Source organism: Thunnus albacares, chromosome 2 (assembly GCF_914725855.1).
Source record: "Thunnus albacares chromosome 2, fThuAlb1.1, whole genome shotgun sequence".
NCBI classification, from domain to species: Eukaryota; Metazoa; Chordata; class Actinopteri; order Scombriformes; family Scombridae; genus Thunnus; species Thunnus albacares.
Genome location: NC_058107.1, coordinates 13,419,389 through 13,434,393, shown reverse-complemented (window position 1 = coordinate 13,434,393; position 15,005 = coordinate 13,419,389). Strand labels below are relative to the sequence as shown.

General features: G+C 40.0%; 1 protein-coding gene across 4 annotated transcripts; it reads right to left on the bottom strand.

Annotated features, from left to right (window-relative positions):
- Window positions 1-1,378: 1,378 nt before the first annotated feature.
- asb6 (ankyrin repeat and SOCS box containing 6) lies at window positions 1,379-7,772 on the bottom strand. 4 transcript variants are annotated; one of them, XM_044366491.1, is made up of 7 exons: window positions 7,670-7,772; window positions 7,075-7,222; window positions 6,578-6,759; window positions 4,501-4,607; window positions 4,271-4,379; window positions 4,097-4,183; window positions 1,379-2,647 (listed from the first exon to the last, which is right to left on the bottom strand). In XM_044366491.1, the coding sequence occupies exons 2-7, from the start codon at window positions 7,182-7,184 to the stop codon at window positions 1,926-1,928; spliced, it is 1,317 nt and encodes a 438-aa protein (XP_044222426.1). In that variant the 5' UTR covers window positions 7,185-7,222; window positions 7,670-7,772; the 3' UTR covers window positions 1,379-1,925. The 4 variants fall into 4 exon arrangements, with proteins under 4 accessions (XP_044222426.1, XP_044222434.1, XP_044222447.1 ...); XM_044366499.1 differs by having other exon boundaries at window positions 7,658-7,749; XM_044366512.1 differs by lacking the exon at window positions 7,670-7,772 and adding an exon at window positions 7,589-7,644.
- Between the last annotated feature and the right edge of the window lie 7,233 nt (window positions 7,773-15,005).

Sequence of the window (15,005 nt, the reverse complement as noted above, 5' to 3'; positions counted from 1 at the left end):
TAAATATAAAACTTTCAAATTGATGTCACATTATTAGTAGGATCTCATTTTGGAATCAACTCTCCTGTACGAAAAAAAAAGATGATTTGAAGAAACTAAAAGAACTACAAAACAAGCAAAAACACGTCGAAGCTCGAAGCGAAGGTTGAAAGAAACAACGGGTTGCAGTGAAAGAAAAGGCTATGAGAGAATGAGCAGGTGTGGTGGGAAAGACCCATGGGCTTCAGGGAGAGAATAGATCAATAACTAATTTCAGTACCAAGCTTCACTCGCACTGTTTTCCAATAAATGCTGGATGGAGAGTACTGGCTTAGCCCTCCCCCCACTATCTCTATTCTATCAGCTTCTACAAGCAGGGATTGGAGTCTATGGAAGAAGGCTGCTTTTTTTTCTACATCATTGTGTGATTGTTGGTTGGGTGGATTCTGTTCCTACAGCGTGTGTATTGTATAAATGTAATCCAACATTGCCATTTCCATTTCCATGTGTCCTCCATGAGTGCTCCCACAACCAGTCCACATATGTTGTCTCTGTATCTTTAAAGTGGAGGCTTTTTTTCCCTCCACTGTTCTGCCTCCTGCAACCCCCTCCCTCCCTCCCTCCCTCATTCGACCAGGGCCAGTGTTGAGGTTTTGTCAAGAGTATGCAGGGAGATTCAGACAGACAGGAGAGTGAAGCGTGTGTCATGCAGGGCTGCTGCTGCTGCTGAGGCTCTTCTCCTCAGAGGCTGTGACCTAGATAACCAAGAGGAGCTGGAGCGCCTGCAAGCCTTGGAGCCACTCCAGCTTCAGCAATGTCAGGAAGGGGTTAGTTGTATAACACAATGTCCTATTTAGTTTGCTTGTCACACACACATGGACGCAAACACATATGTACCCTATGGTGTTCCCATACGATCACAGTACGTTTCCTGTAAGCATCGTTTGTTTATTAGTGATTATTTGTGAAGACGGGATGCACAGAATGGGGTTTTTGAAAATGTGAGGGAGTGAAAGACGGGGAAGAAAGGGGCCCTAAATTCATCTGAATTTAAACATAAGCATTAAGAATGCTTGGTAAAACTTTCCACGCCAGCAGCCACTGCAGCTACATTATGTCACAGTAAAAAACATGTCAAAACGTCTACAGGCACACTCTTTCTGCAGTGTTGTAGTCTACAAATTTGAACATTTTATTCTTTATTTTAGCATAGACTCCACTGATGTTTGATGTATGAACGCAACCTAGGGGTAAATGTATAGCACCATTTACATTATTCCCCTATAACAGGTAGCCAGTGAGTGTAACAAAGTGATATGAAGCGCTGCACTGCCACTACCTGGTCAGCTATAAAACAGAAATCTGTTGACAAACAGAAAATAATGTCAAGCTATCAGGACACTGTTGGCAACACACGCATGTTTTATTTGTCCACCTTCATGCAAAGCAAGATGATACACAAATTCCACTATATATCACCATCACATCATGTTGAGGAGATAAAATATAAATGGGTTCTACTGCGCTTGAAACAAATTCAATGGGCTGCACTGTGAATAACTAAATCTTTGACCCTGACATCTGAGCTGCTTCTAATATGCAAGAGCAACACTGCCATCTGGTGGCTTTCAGTTTGTACTGCAACTTTCTTTTACACAATATGGTTCAACCAGCTGTGCAGCTGTTTAATCACAACAGTGATGACTCAAAGGCTGATTGCACAGACACAACTTTGAATCTTGTAGTAAACATACACACACGTGTCTGTAAATTTGGCACAGACAACACAGGATAAGGATTATACAAAGGCCTCAGTGGTTTGTTCAGTTGAAGTTGCATTTAAGGATAAGTGCACAGATGTTTTACAAAAATTATTAGAGGCCTGTTCAGTCTTTCATTTCAAATTGAAGGTACAACAGCAACAAAAATGACAGTAGTGTGTATCATCAGCGCTGGCTATGCTGGGGCTTGAAGCAGTCCCAGCCAGGCTTTGGGGTGTATGTGTGTTCAGGAAGAAGAAAGTCTTTCAGTCTGTCTGGTAATGGCAAAGCTTTGACTCTGTCTTCCAATGGCCAGGGCTGTAGGTGGCTCCTTATGAATGCCCTGCAAAGGCATCGCAGAGCAGGAGGGCTTGTGTCACGCTCTACTACCCGGCTGTGTAGGTCTAGCAGAGCCTGAGCATACGGGTGAGGGTCCTGCCCTGCTGCAGGGAGCTCCAGTCTGGAAGGCAAGTTCAATGTGGGGACGTTGACCCTCGCTAAGTCAAGCAACACCTCAGCCTGCTCCAGGAGCTCAGAGGCGTGACTTTGATCAGAGCACTGCGGCAGGGCTGTTTGGAGCCGCTGGAAAAGGAGGCTGTCACCCGACCAACAGGAGTCGCCGTGATAGGTGCAAACCAAAGAGGCTCCACTCTGGATCAAGAGCACAGCCAGAGGGAAGAGAAGGTCAAAGTGCTCCAGGCTCGTCTGGGTCAGGGAAGGTTCGCCATCATCATTCAGACAGCAGCTGGGATCCACACCGTGGGCCAGCAGGAGCTGTGTGGTTTTCAAGCAGAAGTTGCCGATCTCAGCAGCGTCCTCCGCATTGGCCTCAAGAGCCTCCTTAACCAGAAACACCAGTGAGGACTCAACAGTTTCACCATCTACAGTAGCAGCATTCACGTCAGCACCTGTACAGAGGAGGGAATCACTCAGAACCACATCTGTGACCAATAGTCAATAGATCACATTTGTCAATTACTCTTTTGACACTTGAGTAATCATTTCTCATTTATGAAATTAACAAAACTAAGGAGCATTTGCTGGTTACAGTTTTTAAAATTAGCCTCTGCTGCTTTCCTGTGTCTCATGTCATTGTAAATGGAACGCTTTCTGGTTTTTGACTGGTGGTCAGACAAAATAAGCACTTGAGCTAAACATTCAAAGGGCACTCCAGTGATTTAATAGTTCTTTTTAAAAGAAATCTTTTTAAGTCTCTCCCTACTGTCCCCAACTTTATGGAGGTACAATGTCAAATTCAAAGCAGCAGGCAATGAGATATCCTGACTTTTAGTTCCCAGTCCCTATAAAGAAACCTGGGTCCTACATTTCCCATAATGCAACTCCAAAGCATCTTTTATTAGACCCTATGTGCCTTGTAAACGTCCATGTCTTTCAACTACACACCTCTGCTTTATTACCCCGGCTTTTTCTTCAAAATGTGTCTCCAAGTCAAAGCTGTGATACCCTGATGACATCACTATGACATCATCAAGGTCATTTTCTCACTTGACAAACCTCCTCCAGACCAACAGAAGACTACTAATTTGTGTCTTTTTTCAAAGATTTTTCCACAGTCACTACTGACCTACTTAAACTAACATACTCAAAGTTGAGTTAAATAAAGTCTTAGTTTAACTACTGAAAACATTATGACTATGACCTGCTCATCTTTTTATTTACTGTAGTCCATTACTTCTTAAATACTGGGGGGGTACATCTTCCATTGGGTTTCTTATATTTATGGCAGAAAGATGTATGAGTATGGCAATTTGGTTCTTTTGACTGTTTGGAAGCTGCCTTTTAATGTACAGAAATGTGTTGGGATCCTGAAGAAATGGAAAACTGTCTTTCCACCTATTTTGGAAAGACATTTTATTCAACACTTGGCTGAATAAAATATCTCCCTCATTACACCCGGAGAAAGTTCACTATGACAGAACTGGTTCTGGTGGAAAAAAGCAGGAAAAAAAAAAAAAAAAAGTGTCTTTCTTGTAATGAGGAATATTATATATATTTAAATATTTGGACTGAGGAGATTGCTGATACTGTAGTACTGTGCTAGAAGACAGACTTTCTGTCTTTAACATCCTGAAGTTAAAAATTAGTTTCTTCATGCCTCGATCACAGGATTGGTTCTGCTCCATTTCCAGTTGAGTTATAAACTTTACATGCATATTTTATCCTAACAGCCGACAGTTTACTTTGATCTCAAAACGCGTACGGGTGAGCAGGTAGCATAGCAACACTACGTTTCTGAATGTAGCGGGATAGCTGTGATGCTGCTTGAAAAAGTTTTTGAACGACCGAAAGTGGACAAGAAGGCAAAGTGAAGATGACGGCTGTTTCACAGTTGGTACCTCTCTCAAGTAGTAGCTGGATGTTTCCTGTGTTGTGTACAGTGAGTCCATCGCTGCTTGCCAAGGCATGGAGCAAAGGTGTTTTTCCTTTGGAGACAAGACCAAAACAGTCACTTTCCTAAACAAATAAATCAAATCAACATTTTTATATTAGGCTGGCAAACATAAATTTACCATGTTTATCCCTTGCATTTACGTCAGCACCCAGGTCCAGCAGGGTGAGCAGGCAGGGCAGTCTCTCTGACTCCTCACTGGAAAGATCCAAAGGACTGCTCTCATGGATCTACCAAGTAATAGATACAATATATTCATCTCCACAAACTCGTAAGAAAGCAAGAAGGACAAGGTGTGAACAAGTGAGTGCATACATATTTCTTCATTCTGTTTCATTTTCATTGCCTCACCCTGTCCCTCTTTTCAATGTCTGCTCCGTGCCCGACCAGCAGCCTCACCATGTTCGGCCTGTTCCTCAAAACTGCTATATGTAGTGGATTGTAGTAAGACACTGGGTCTGGGGGGTGAAAACAAACATCCACATAGAAATGAAATATTAATGAGATAGATGAGGTTTTCTTGCTAATGCTACATCTTCTTTAAGTGTGTGAGCAAAGGTTTATAACTTTGTAAAAGTGGCATACAGTGTACATAGTGTATTCTGGCATGTTGGCACTGATGACTTGAAAGAGCACAATGCAAAGCAAACAGAGAAAAAACCTTCACCAGCTGCATTTAAGTAGTTTTCACACCTGATGTGAACCGTATCCGTGTACACCTTTTCCAAGTAGACCAGTGTTCACACTAATCAAACGAACTGGACTTTGGGGTCAAGTGTACTCGGATCCGGGCCCGGGTCCCTAATGTGAAAACGTCCTTAGAAATATACTGAAACTACAAATATTACAGAGAGGACACTCAATAACAAAAACACTGCTATTTGCAGACATCAAAAGGATCGAGTTACATCATGACAGACAAACTGATGCAAGTGACAAGTGTGAAGCAATACTTTAGTTTCCTAGCAGGGAGCATCTGAGATAAAGGTGTCTGCACATTAGGGAAGCAAAGAGATGAAAAATGAGCGCTGCTTCACTGGCAGAAAAAAATTATATTCGTGACATTTTTATTAGAGATTGATTGCAGGTATTAGTTTTTTGTATGTTTAAGTAATTTATGTCCCTATAAAATATGTATGTTGTGTTGTAGCTCAGTTTGGATGTGTGTGTGTTTTATAGTGTTTCTGTTCTGTTCTCTATTTGCGGAGTGTATGCGTTGACAGTTAGAGGCCGCAACTAATGATTATCTTCATTATCGATTAATCTGTTGATTATTTTCTCAACTAATTTGTTGTTTGGTCCATAAAATGTCATAAAAATAGTGAAAAATGTTTCTCAAAGCCCAAGATGCATCCTAAACTTGTTTTGTCCCAACCAACAGTTCACAACCCAAACATATTCAGTTTAATAAGCCCAGAAAATAATCACATCTAAGAAGCTGGAACCAGAGAAATTGGGCATGCTTCCTTAAAAAATGAGTGACAATGATTAATTAATTATCAAAATAATTGGCGATTAATTTTCTGTCAATCAACTAATCAATTAATTGTTGCAGCTCTACTGACAATTAAATACATATCTATTGAATTTGCTTGTGTTTTTTAAATTTCTGTGTGTTGAGCTTTCTTAAAAGCAGATATTAAACACTAGTTGATATCTTAGTTTGACATAACGCCTATACCAAACTATGGTTTTCAAGTGGCACACAAACTGATTTTCACTTACAGCTTACATCCATGTATTACTGACACATTCACTCAAAGTTAAAGAATATAAACTGCAAAGACTATTGTGTGCACTGCCCCATTTACAGAATCACAACTATATATTCTCATGCTTCAGCACAGAGCTCGTCTGATCGCTGGCACATCATTTTAAATGTGAAGGCAAAGGATGACAAATTCTTGGGGAATAATGGAGAAACCCGAACATTGCTGCATGCTATGTGGGAGCATTTGTCAGTGTTGACTTTCTGGAAAGAGGCATTTAAGAAATGTGAAAGATTGACAAATCAGTTTCTACCAGGTCCCCAAATTATGTCCCTGGGGAGAGAAATTTTCGCAACCACCAGAGGTCACCACAGCTGGGTTTGGCTGAGCCCTGGCAGGTTTTATCGCAGCAGCAAGACATGCTGCACTTTCCACTGCAGTTCGCTAAAAGGAAGACCTATTCCTTCAAGTGTATATGAATGACAACTTCCTGTGTGTGAGAAAAGCGGTTCAACTCCTGTTTCGTAATGCAATCTGTCATTATGTGCTCTTTATAAATTTAAAATACATTTCCAAGTAATTCACCTGCTGACATAGGAGCAGGTGCTAAATATAGTGGATTTCAGGTTTTCACAAACAATTTCACTAAAAGATTGTGGGGAGGGAAAAAAACAAAACACTTAACTAACAGTATTTGAATCTCCCTTTTTATTTCTCACCTTCAAAGTTTAGATCAGCTCCGAAGCGTAGAAGGATTTCAGCTGCGTACACCAGTCCCCGTTCTGCCACCTTGAACAGAGCGTAGCTGATGCCTTCCAAAAACACTTCTGACTGGGACTCTCGCTCCAGAAGCTCCACCAGAGACCTAGACAGACCGCTCTCATCCTCAGGACTTCTGACTCTGGACACAAGAGCAGAAAGTAGCCATGTTTCATTCAAACTGTACAAAATGACACCAGTGTTTCTATCATTTATCTCATTGTTTCTGCATTCTGCAGTAAAGGTGGTTATAATTCTGTAGTGCAACAAACAACTGACCGTTATAACTGAGCTAAATTTTCCACTTGTGAATTATTAGGAAAAGTTAGTTTTGTCACATTCAATTATAAAATAAAAATTACCTCAGCAAAACTTAATTATTATGCTCCCTGGTACAAAAACTGCTTACTAAAGCGACTCAGTTATATTACACAATTGATTCCGGCTTCAGTATTACCTGTCATCGTGACTACCTTGTCCTTCCTTCAGCCCAATAACAGACATTACAGCATCCACCAGCGGCTGATACTCATAGATGATTCTTCGAAACCCATGGAGGAAAGGCATGGCTCCTCCGATCTTCACAGCACTCTTAAGTTAATACCCTAAAACCCGCAAAACAAATGAACAAAGTAAGAACTGAGGGTGTGTTAATGTCTGAGAGACTGCGGGTCATATCAGGAGTTTCATCTCAGCTCAACTTGTTTAAAACGTAATCTGTAGCGTTCAGCTGACAAATGTCCTCAGAAAAAGGGCGTCACTCCTCGCCAACTTGTTAACATAGACGCTTTGCAACGCTTAAAATAATATCTTATTATCCTAATCAATGTATTTAGCGTTAAATCAGTTCTGCGAGTTCGACTTTGCTCGTTAAGTTTTTTTTAAAAGTTACATTGTTAGCTAGCAGGCAAATGTTCAACGTGTCAGTCCAAGCTAGCATTAGTGGCTAACATTTTCACTCATTTACTTGCTTTTTTTATAATTCGTTAATGAAAGTATTTGGGAAAAGCGACAGGCAAAGCATGTTGGTTAAAATTCACTCAGATACTCACGCCAGTCGTTTTCTTCAAAACAGGAAGTGTCTGTCACGCCGACAGTGTTTTCATTCCCCTTAAGAACACAATGAGCTAACAAAGGTTCCTCTTTACGCGCTGTCCTTCAACAGTTGAAACTTCCTACACTAAGCGAGATGTGTCCAGTTTACAACTTTAAAAAAAGAATCGCTGATAAGTAAGTAGGCAAATAAACATCTGTGGTATTTCTCTAGTTTTTAATGTACTATGACAGACGTTACATATTGGGATGCTGGATGCAGAGGTGTTTTGTTTTTTTCTTTTTTCCAAGTGACCAGCAGTTTTCTATTGAACTTTGGGAACACCAGGGTGTGCCAGTTTTTCTTTTCAAAATGTGTAAATTATTTGTATCTAAAATAAAATATGTAGTGGAAAAATATTGTATTACTTATAATTGTACCCATAAGTCATAATAATGTGAATATTTACTCAGCTGTCTACTACTTCCTGTCGGTAGTTGAACCCTAACCCCTGTGAGGAAGTGACAAAGTGTCTATGGCACATGAAAAATTCAACGCCATCTGGCAGTGCAGCACAAAGTATAGGACTCTAAACTACACAGCTGAAATCGTGATGATGATCTTTGATAATTGCAGGTCACTCACAAACAGGTGAGTAACAGGTGTCCTTTTAAATAGAAATCCCAATTGTAAACTATGAACATGCATCTGACAATGAATGTCAGTAATTAATTTGTATTCTTTTTTTCTCCCAATTTTATAGATTATAATTTCAATAAACTCTTTGTAACTGACATGTTTTGTCATGTATTTGGCAAACTGCACTAACAGACTGACATTTTCATAATGTCCGTTTCTCCCAGATTGGAAGTTATTGATTAGCATTTGGCATTGTGATTTCAGTTAAATGTTCTTACTGGAAAAATGTGGCCAACAAAATATTTCACCACCAACACAGTGTTTAAAAAATTACTTTTGTCCATATGGCGCATTAGTCTGAGACAGCAGCTTTTGACAACTACTCCATTATGCTGACAGCATCTGGCTGCCAACAGTCGCCTTTGTCCTGTTTAGCAAAAAAAAAAAAAAACCCTGCCGTGTCTGGGTGTGGTGACAGATGGCTCACTTTGAGCACCGTTGAGGAGAACACACTTACAAAAGATGTCACTTTAACACATCTGTGTGTCTGATTTTGAACACAACGTAAGACATTGACAGTGCATTTTAACACAGCATATGTTGTGACTGACATACTGTATCATGAAAGTAATGCAAATGTCTTACTAAGAAAGACAAACAAGTTAAAATGACACATCATTTCCAAGAATGCAAGACCACCAGTCAAATACATAAAATTCATCTTGTTTAAATGGTGAATTGTATGAAAATAAAGAGGATGTGTTTAATATGGGATGTTTGGACAGTGAGGTTTGAGGGTGGAGATAAAAGTTGCCAAACCAAGTAGGCATTTGTGAAATTGCTTCAAATAAGTGACATTTAATAACAATAAAATCTGAAACATGCCCATTCTGTTTGCAGCTGTTTTGGTTACTATAGCAATAGCACTTCATATGATGTTCATACTGTAACTACAATGTACCGATAAGACATGCAAACCAGAGATTCTCTTGAGTAAGATGTCTTCAAATTATATAAGTCACTAAATAGTAAATAAGATTGGATGGCTTCATAATTTGAAAACTGAGTATATTATGGAGGAAAATTAAGCTAACATTGTTGTGCCATGTTTACAGTATTATGTATGGATGCTGATTCCAACTCTGTCTTTAGGTGGCAGCAGTGCTGCACAGGCCTACAGACCAGCTCTCTGAGCTTGGAATCAGTAGTACACATCTGTTATTATACAGCACCTGCATGAGTGCAGTTTTACACATGCATGAAAGCATACATAATCCATCATGTAAATGTAGATATGGGCAGAAACACAAACAAACAACACTGAGAGAATACTGAGTTCTCCTCTGCTGAAGTGGAAAACAGAATGCAGTAATTTAATAAAGGTTTGATTGATTCTAATTTTGTGACTTTAGAAACAATTATTGTTTTCACATCCAAGTCACCCGATCAATAAAGCATTCTGCTCAGAATCCCTCTAAAGTAACTGAGGTCTCTTTTGCCATTTTCCAACGACACTCAATTTACCCTCGATTTTCGAGCCATGTGCTCATGAATAATCTAGTTTACTTCTCCTGTTAATAATCTGCCAGTGATTAGTTCTTAAGTCTTTGTGCACACCTGTCAAGGTTCCTTGGTGAAGCAGGCGATCTCTTTTGATTTTAGTTAATTTGTACCTTTTCCACCATGTGGTCACAAGAGCATATTGTTTCTTGTCAGACAACAGTAACAGCAGGTTGCACGACACATCCAATGTTTGGCCATGAAAAAAGAAAAAAAGAAACTGCTCATTTTAGCTGCTGGGTCCCCTCCCAGGCTGAAAGCTCAGCATTAATGCAGGTTCTTGAGGAAGTTTATGAACATCACTGTGGCACAGAGAGTGTCAACGTCGTTCACAAAGCGTTGCAGTTCAAGTGCCTGTGGTCATCAAAACATGTTTGCCTCTGTTTTTGCAAAAATCCTCTAAGCCACTATGATATCTTGTCTCTCTGAAGAAATAGAGGAAAGTTCAAATAACTTGAACTACCAAGCTGGTTTACTGTTTTCTACTCTTCTGTTAAGCTTAAAATTCAACACCACTAACAAAAAACAAACCCACAATGTCACACACATTTCACATTGATACAGTAATTTGTGTGAGGAAACAACTCACTGGGATTATAGCTATCAAAGAGTAATGGTGGTAGGTAAGGACAAAGCTTTGTCAAAAATATCAGCCTTTGCACTGTATGTTCTTTTCTTGCCATCTAATTTTGAGCTGGATTGGAGGATGGAGGCAAAAAGGGGAAAAAAGAGGGAAGATAACTGTAGTTCCATTCCTATACCCCTATACCCCTTACGAGTAAATAGGCTCTTTATTAAATTTAGGCCCCATCTATCAATACAAAGAATGGTATCGAAATTACTTTGTTGGCCACAAATCGTTGGCAATAGATTGAGCCTCTTTTGAAACAAGGCCATCATTTATCTGGTTCGCATTTCCTCTTGAGGTGAAAGAAAGCAGGACACAATAAGACTTTTATTTGTTCCCTGAGTGATAGATGTGACCCTCCGAACCTCTGATTACGAGATTACCACAAGTAAAATAAGAATCTATTAAACATTTAGACCTGTTGGTCCCCTTTGGATTCCCTCTATTTTTATCAAATAGTGCTGTCAGGGGAGCTGGAGGCATGGGAGTCTCCCAACACCAAGGAGATTTACACAGCTGCAAAGCATTCTGGGCTATGCAAAGCTGCGTAATTTGTCCCGGGAGGGTGATGCATAAAGGAGAAGTTAATTACCGTGGATACGAAGTACTTTTAAGATGTGATAAAAAACAGAACACACACACAGAACTCTTCGGCTCTAGAAAAAGCTGCACACTCTGAGGTGAAAGGTGATAGAATACCAATGGTGAGGTGAAGGTGAAGGCAGAGAAATGATAATAGAGTGGCAGAGCATTGTGGTTTGGGTTCCCTCAGTTCCATACCGAGAGCTGGAATTATCAGACCAGCAGGTCTGGGCCTAATATCCTTTTGTGCTGGCAGCGTATTGCTGAGTGAAGATTGTGGGTGGAAATAATCAGCCCCTTTAAAGGTCAGGGGAAGTTAAGCACACCCAAAGTAGACCATGACACATTCCAGCTGATAAGAAATAACTGTCTGTGTAAGGAAGAATGAGGAGAGTTCACCTTGTCCCATTTATTCAACTGTCAGTCTAAAATAATGACACATTTCTAGTCAACCCAACCACAACTATAGGAAACTCTTTGCTTCAGCTAACATACTCTTAAGCAAGTAATGCATTAAAAAACTTGTGTGGTCACTTTATAACTTGGCAGCACTAGGACATTAGCCTTATATAAGCATTTCAGCATGATAATATATCTGTAGCTGTAGTAACAGTCAGCATATCAATGGCTTACTAAATTAAAGCTGCAATAACAGTTTTTTGGCCTCTTGGGGGCAGTTTTAAGTTAATATGGTGAACTTGTTAGCATACAGTTGTTCGCCAATTTACACATCGAACAGACAGGGAGCAACTTTAGCATTCATTTGGAGTCGTGTTGCTGGCCACTTGGCAAATGTAAGTCCAATATTCACTCTTCTTTTAGCTCTATGTTTGGTCTCCACCAACTCCTGAGGGAAATATCTGGCTCTTTAGATGCAAAATTAACTGCTGCAAGCTAGTAACTAATTTTGCTTGTTTGTCGTTTGGAGCTGGACAAGTAGCGAACAGTTGGTTTATAGAGCTTTAGTGCTGGAAACAGCTGCCTGCTGTGACTGAAAACGACACTGTGGGAGTGGTGAGGGTGAACCAAAAGTTTTTTTTTTAAAAAATTTGCGGACCCCTTAAACCAAAACAATGGGCTGAAAGACACTATAACGTTCTGTAGAGCTGAGGGGAAAATTGATAATCGTCTGTGGGCTCATCACTATGAGTGACTCCATTTACATAAAAGTACTCATATGATCCATTGTTAATATAAAGATGTTACTCATAGCTGCTTTAAGGAAATATCCTTTTTTGACATGTTCTATTTACAGAGTTGTTAAACTCTTTATGTCTTGTCATTGAAAGGCACAAACATTGCTTTCAGTAGAGTTTAGGGTGCAAAATAAAAGAGAAATCATGTGGGACCAGTGACTTACTGCACTGTAGGCTATAGGAAGGTCACTCTTTGCCTTCCCTCTGGGCATCAGTCTTAAAAACAGAGTGACGGCCCCAGAGAGGCCGATAAGTAAATACAGTTTTAATGGGCTGTGAATAGCTGGTGGTAATCTGCACAGACCGGGAGTGGGCAAGGCACAGAGGGCGACAGGGCATTCTGCAGCGGTTATTATTAATGCTATCATAGATCAGATAGGCCAGGGGAGGAGAATGAAAGGTGGTGATGAATTTGGGCCTCCTGTCTACCAACTGACTGGAGGACAAGCTACTGAGGCTGGTTAAGGTCATGGATGAAGGATACCACCCAAAAGAAGACACAAGGGACAATTCATTATGTATAATATAGAGGGTAGGATAGTATATACCCAAGAGACTTCCTGAAGGTCATAGGGTGACAAAGGGAAACTTCAAAAAGGCAGCCTCTATTGTGCTTGCACCTATTCATTTGGTATTCTTAATGTCTGAATATCCAACAGATGCTACACACATTGACAAAAATAAAAATCTGCACTCTTGCAGGAAACTAAACTACTGAACGTTCCAAAGTGAGCATGCAAAAATACCTTAATAGTTGCCTGAAAGTGGAAATACAGTTTGTTGTATCTTCATGAGTCTGGCATTTCAGTCTTCGGTCTATTTTCAAGGCATGAAAGCTTCCAGATCTTTTTCAACACATCAAAGACTTGAGACCTTTCTCCAGACATCAAAGTCTCAAGATCTGTCCTTGGAGAGGTCTGCAGATCTAAACGCCACATCTGTCAAGACACAATCACCTGTATTTTTCACCCCTCAATATCTCTTTAAATATCGCCTGGAATTGCTCTGCCTGTTTTGTTTAACTCTGGTATTTTGGAATGTATATATGTGTCTATCATCCATGGGAGGGAGATGGATGGTGTGTGTGTTTTTACAGCAGCCAATGTCTCAGTAATTTGGCCTGGAAAATGGACTTCCCATGTGCAGAACTGAAAGGAGTTCAGCTACTTTTTTTTAATGACTTGCAGCCACAGACGATGTAACCTAAGCCACTTGGACTGTGTCTGGTGCTCTCTCTGATTTCCAGCAGTTGAATGGACTTCAGTGTAGCATGGGCTTCAAGGGATTTGTCTGCCTGTCGGGCTCTAGAGGGGCTACTTTTGGACGGCTACCAGCCTTTGTGTGAGTGATGTTCCAGTCTTCCATTACAGCTCGGGAAGTGACTGCTCTACATCAACACTTTTGTCCCCCCACCTCTAATGCTTTTTCCAGCTGTACAAGAGTGAATTTGTTTCCAGGATCAAATTGCACACATTGGGGAGGAAGCAAAAGCCTTCGCTTCTTGAGGCAAAAAATGGAATTTAAAGTCAACCAGAAAAGACGTGTTAAAATTAGGACAAATGCAGTAGCTGTATGATTTAGTGGTCAAGCCAATTTCAGACTCTTTGCAATCTTCATAACAAGCAACTAAAGTAGCACCTGAACACTCTAGTGTAGGTGATTTCCTTTGTCTTTGCCAGGGCTTTTCAGATGTACCTGCTGCATACACCTCATAAAGAGTAAAAGTACAGGTTGTGATACCATATGTAGTTTACAGCTTCCTGTGCTTAAAGCGATATTTGACATATATTATTAACTCACTGACAGCATGTGGCATGAATTTCATACATAAAACTGCTTTTGCTGTAAGCAGCGTGTAGTGTTCTTGTTGTCAGAAAACACATTTAATCTCCACATAAAGTGTTATTGTATTGTGTACACATACAACTTCAGTTCTACAAAATTAAAACGATTATATTAGTATTTGGCAGCTTACTGTGTAATTCACTTTTCATTAATAAACATTGCCTTCCTTAGAAAAATCTTATCAAGTATTAATTACATTAATTTCATCTCAAAACGGCATGACTATCTCTTCTGTGAACTGAACTACCGGGAGGTCCTTACTTTACACTGATCACAGCACAGGAACACAAGCAGAGCGATGAAGCAGATCATCGGGAAAAGAATGATTAGGCTGTGGGTGACTCATCTGATATTTCTGTATTTAGTGTTCATGGATCCTCCTTTATCTTTCCTTCACAACACCATCTGGACCGCACAGGGGGGAAAAATCAGTTTGGCTCACAGTTTAATCAGTTATCAGATTACAGTAATTATTTCATTTCATTTCCTGTTTCAGTTTTAAATAATTCATCAGCAACAACACTTTTGTTTTTATGAATGATTTCAAGCAAACTGCAAACATAACCAAGGTCACTATATACGGTCAGGTATGAAATAAGCCATAGTTTGTCGATGGCAGTATTAACCATGTAATCTTACAATGTAGTCTGCTAGAACATATTGGAAATGTTGGAAATAGACCTTTGTCCCTCAAGGCCCTGTATAGGAATATGTATGGAGAGTAAGATGAATTGATGAGTGAATGAATGAATGAAGATGTCTCCGTGGAAACTGTGTGAAAATGCAATAAGAGCTCAGTGTTGAGCCCTACAAATACACCTGACCATACTGCATATTGCATCGTCCTCAGGATAACCCGGCACAATCAAGATATCCATTAACATGCTTTCATCAAACTGGTGATA

What these genes read in the sequence shown, in the direction of transcription:
- asb6 (XM_044366491.1), bottom strand. Translation starts at nt 7,184, where the DNA reads ATGCCTTTCCTCCATGGGTTTCGAAGAATCATCTATGAGTATCAGCCG. An exon ending in AAATGCAAGGGATAAACATG is followed by an intron (nt 4,184 to 4,270) that starts GTAAATTTATGT and finishes TTGTCTCCAAAG; the next exon opens with GAAAAACACCTTTGCTCCAT. An exon ending in CCAGCTACTACTTGAGAGAG is followed by an intron (nt 2,648 to 4,096) that starts GTACCAACTGTG and finishes TCCTCTGTACAG; the next exon opens with GTGCTGACGTGAATGCTGCT.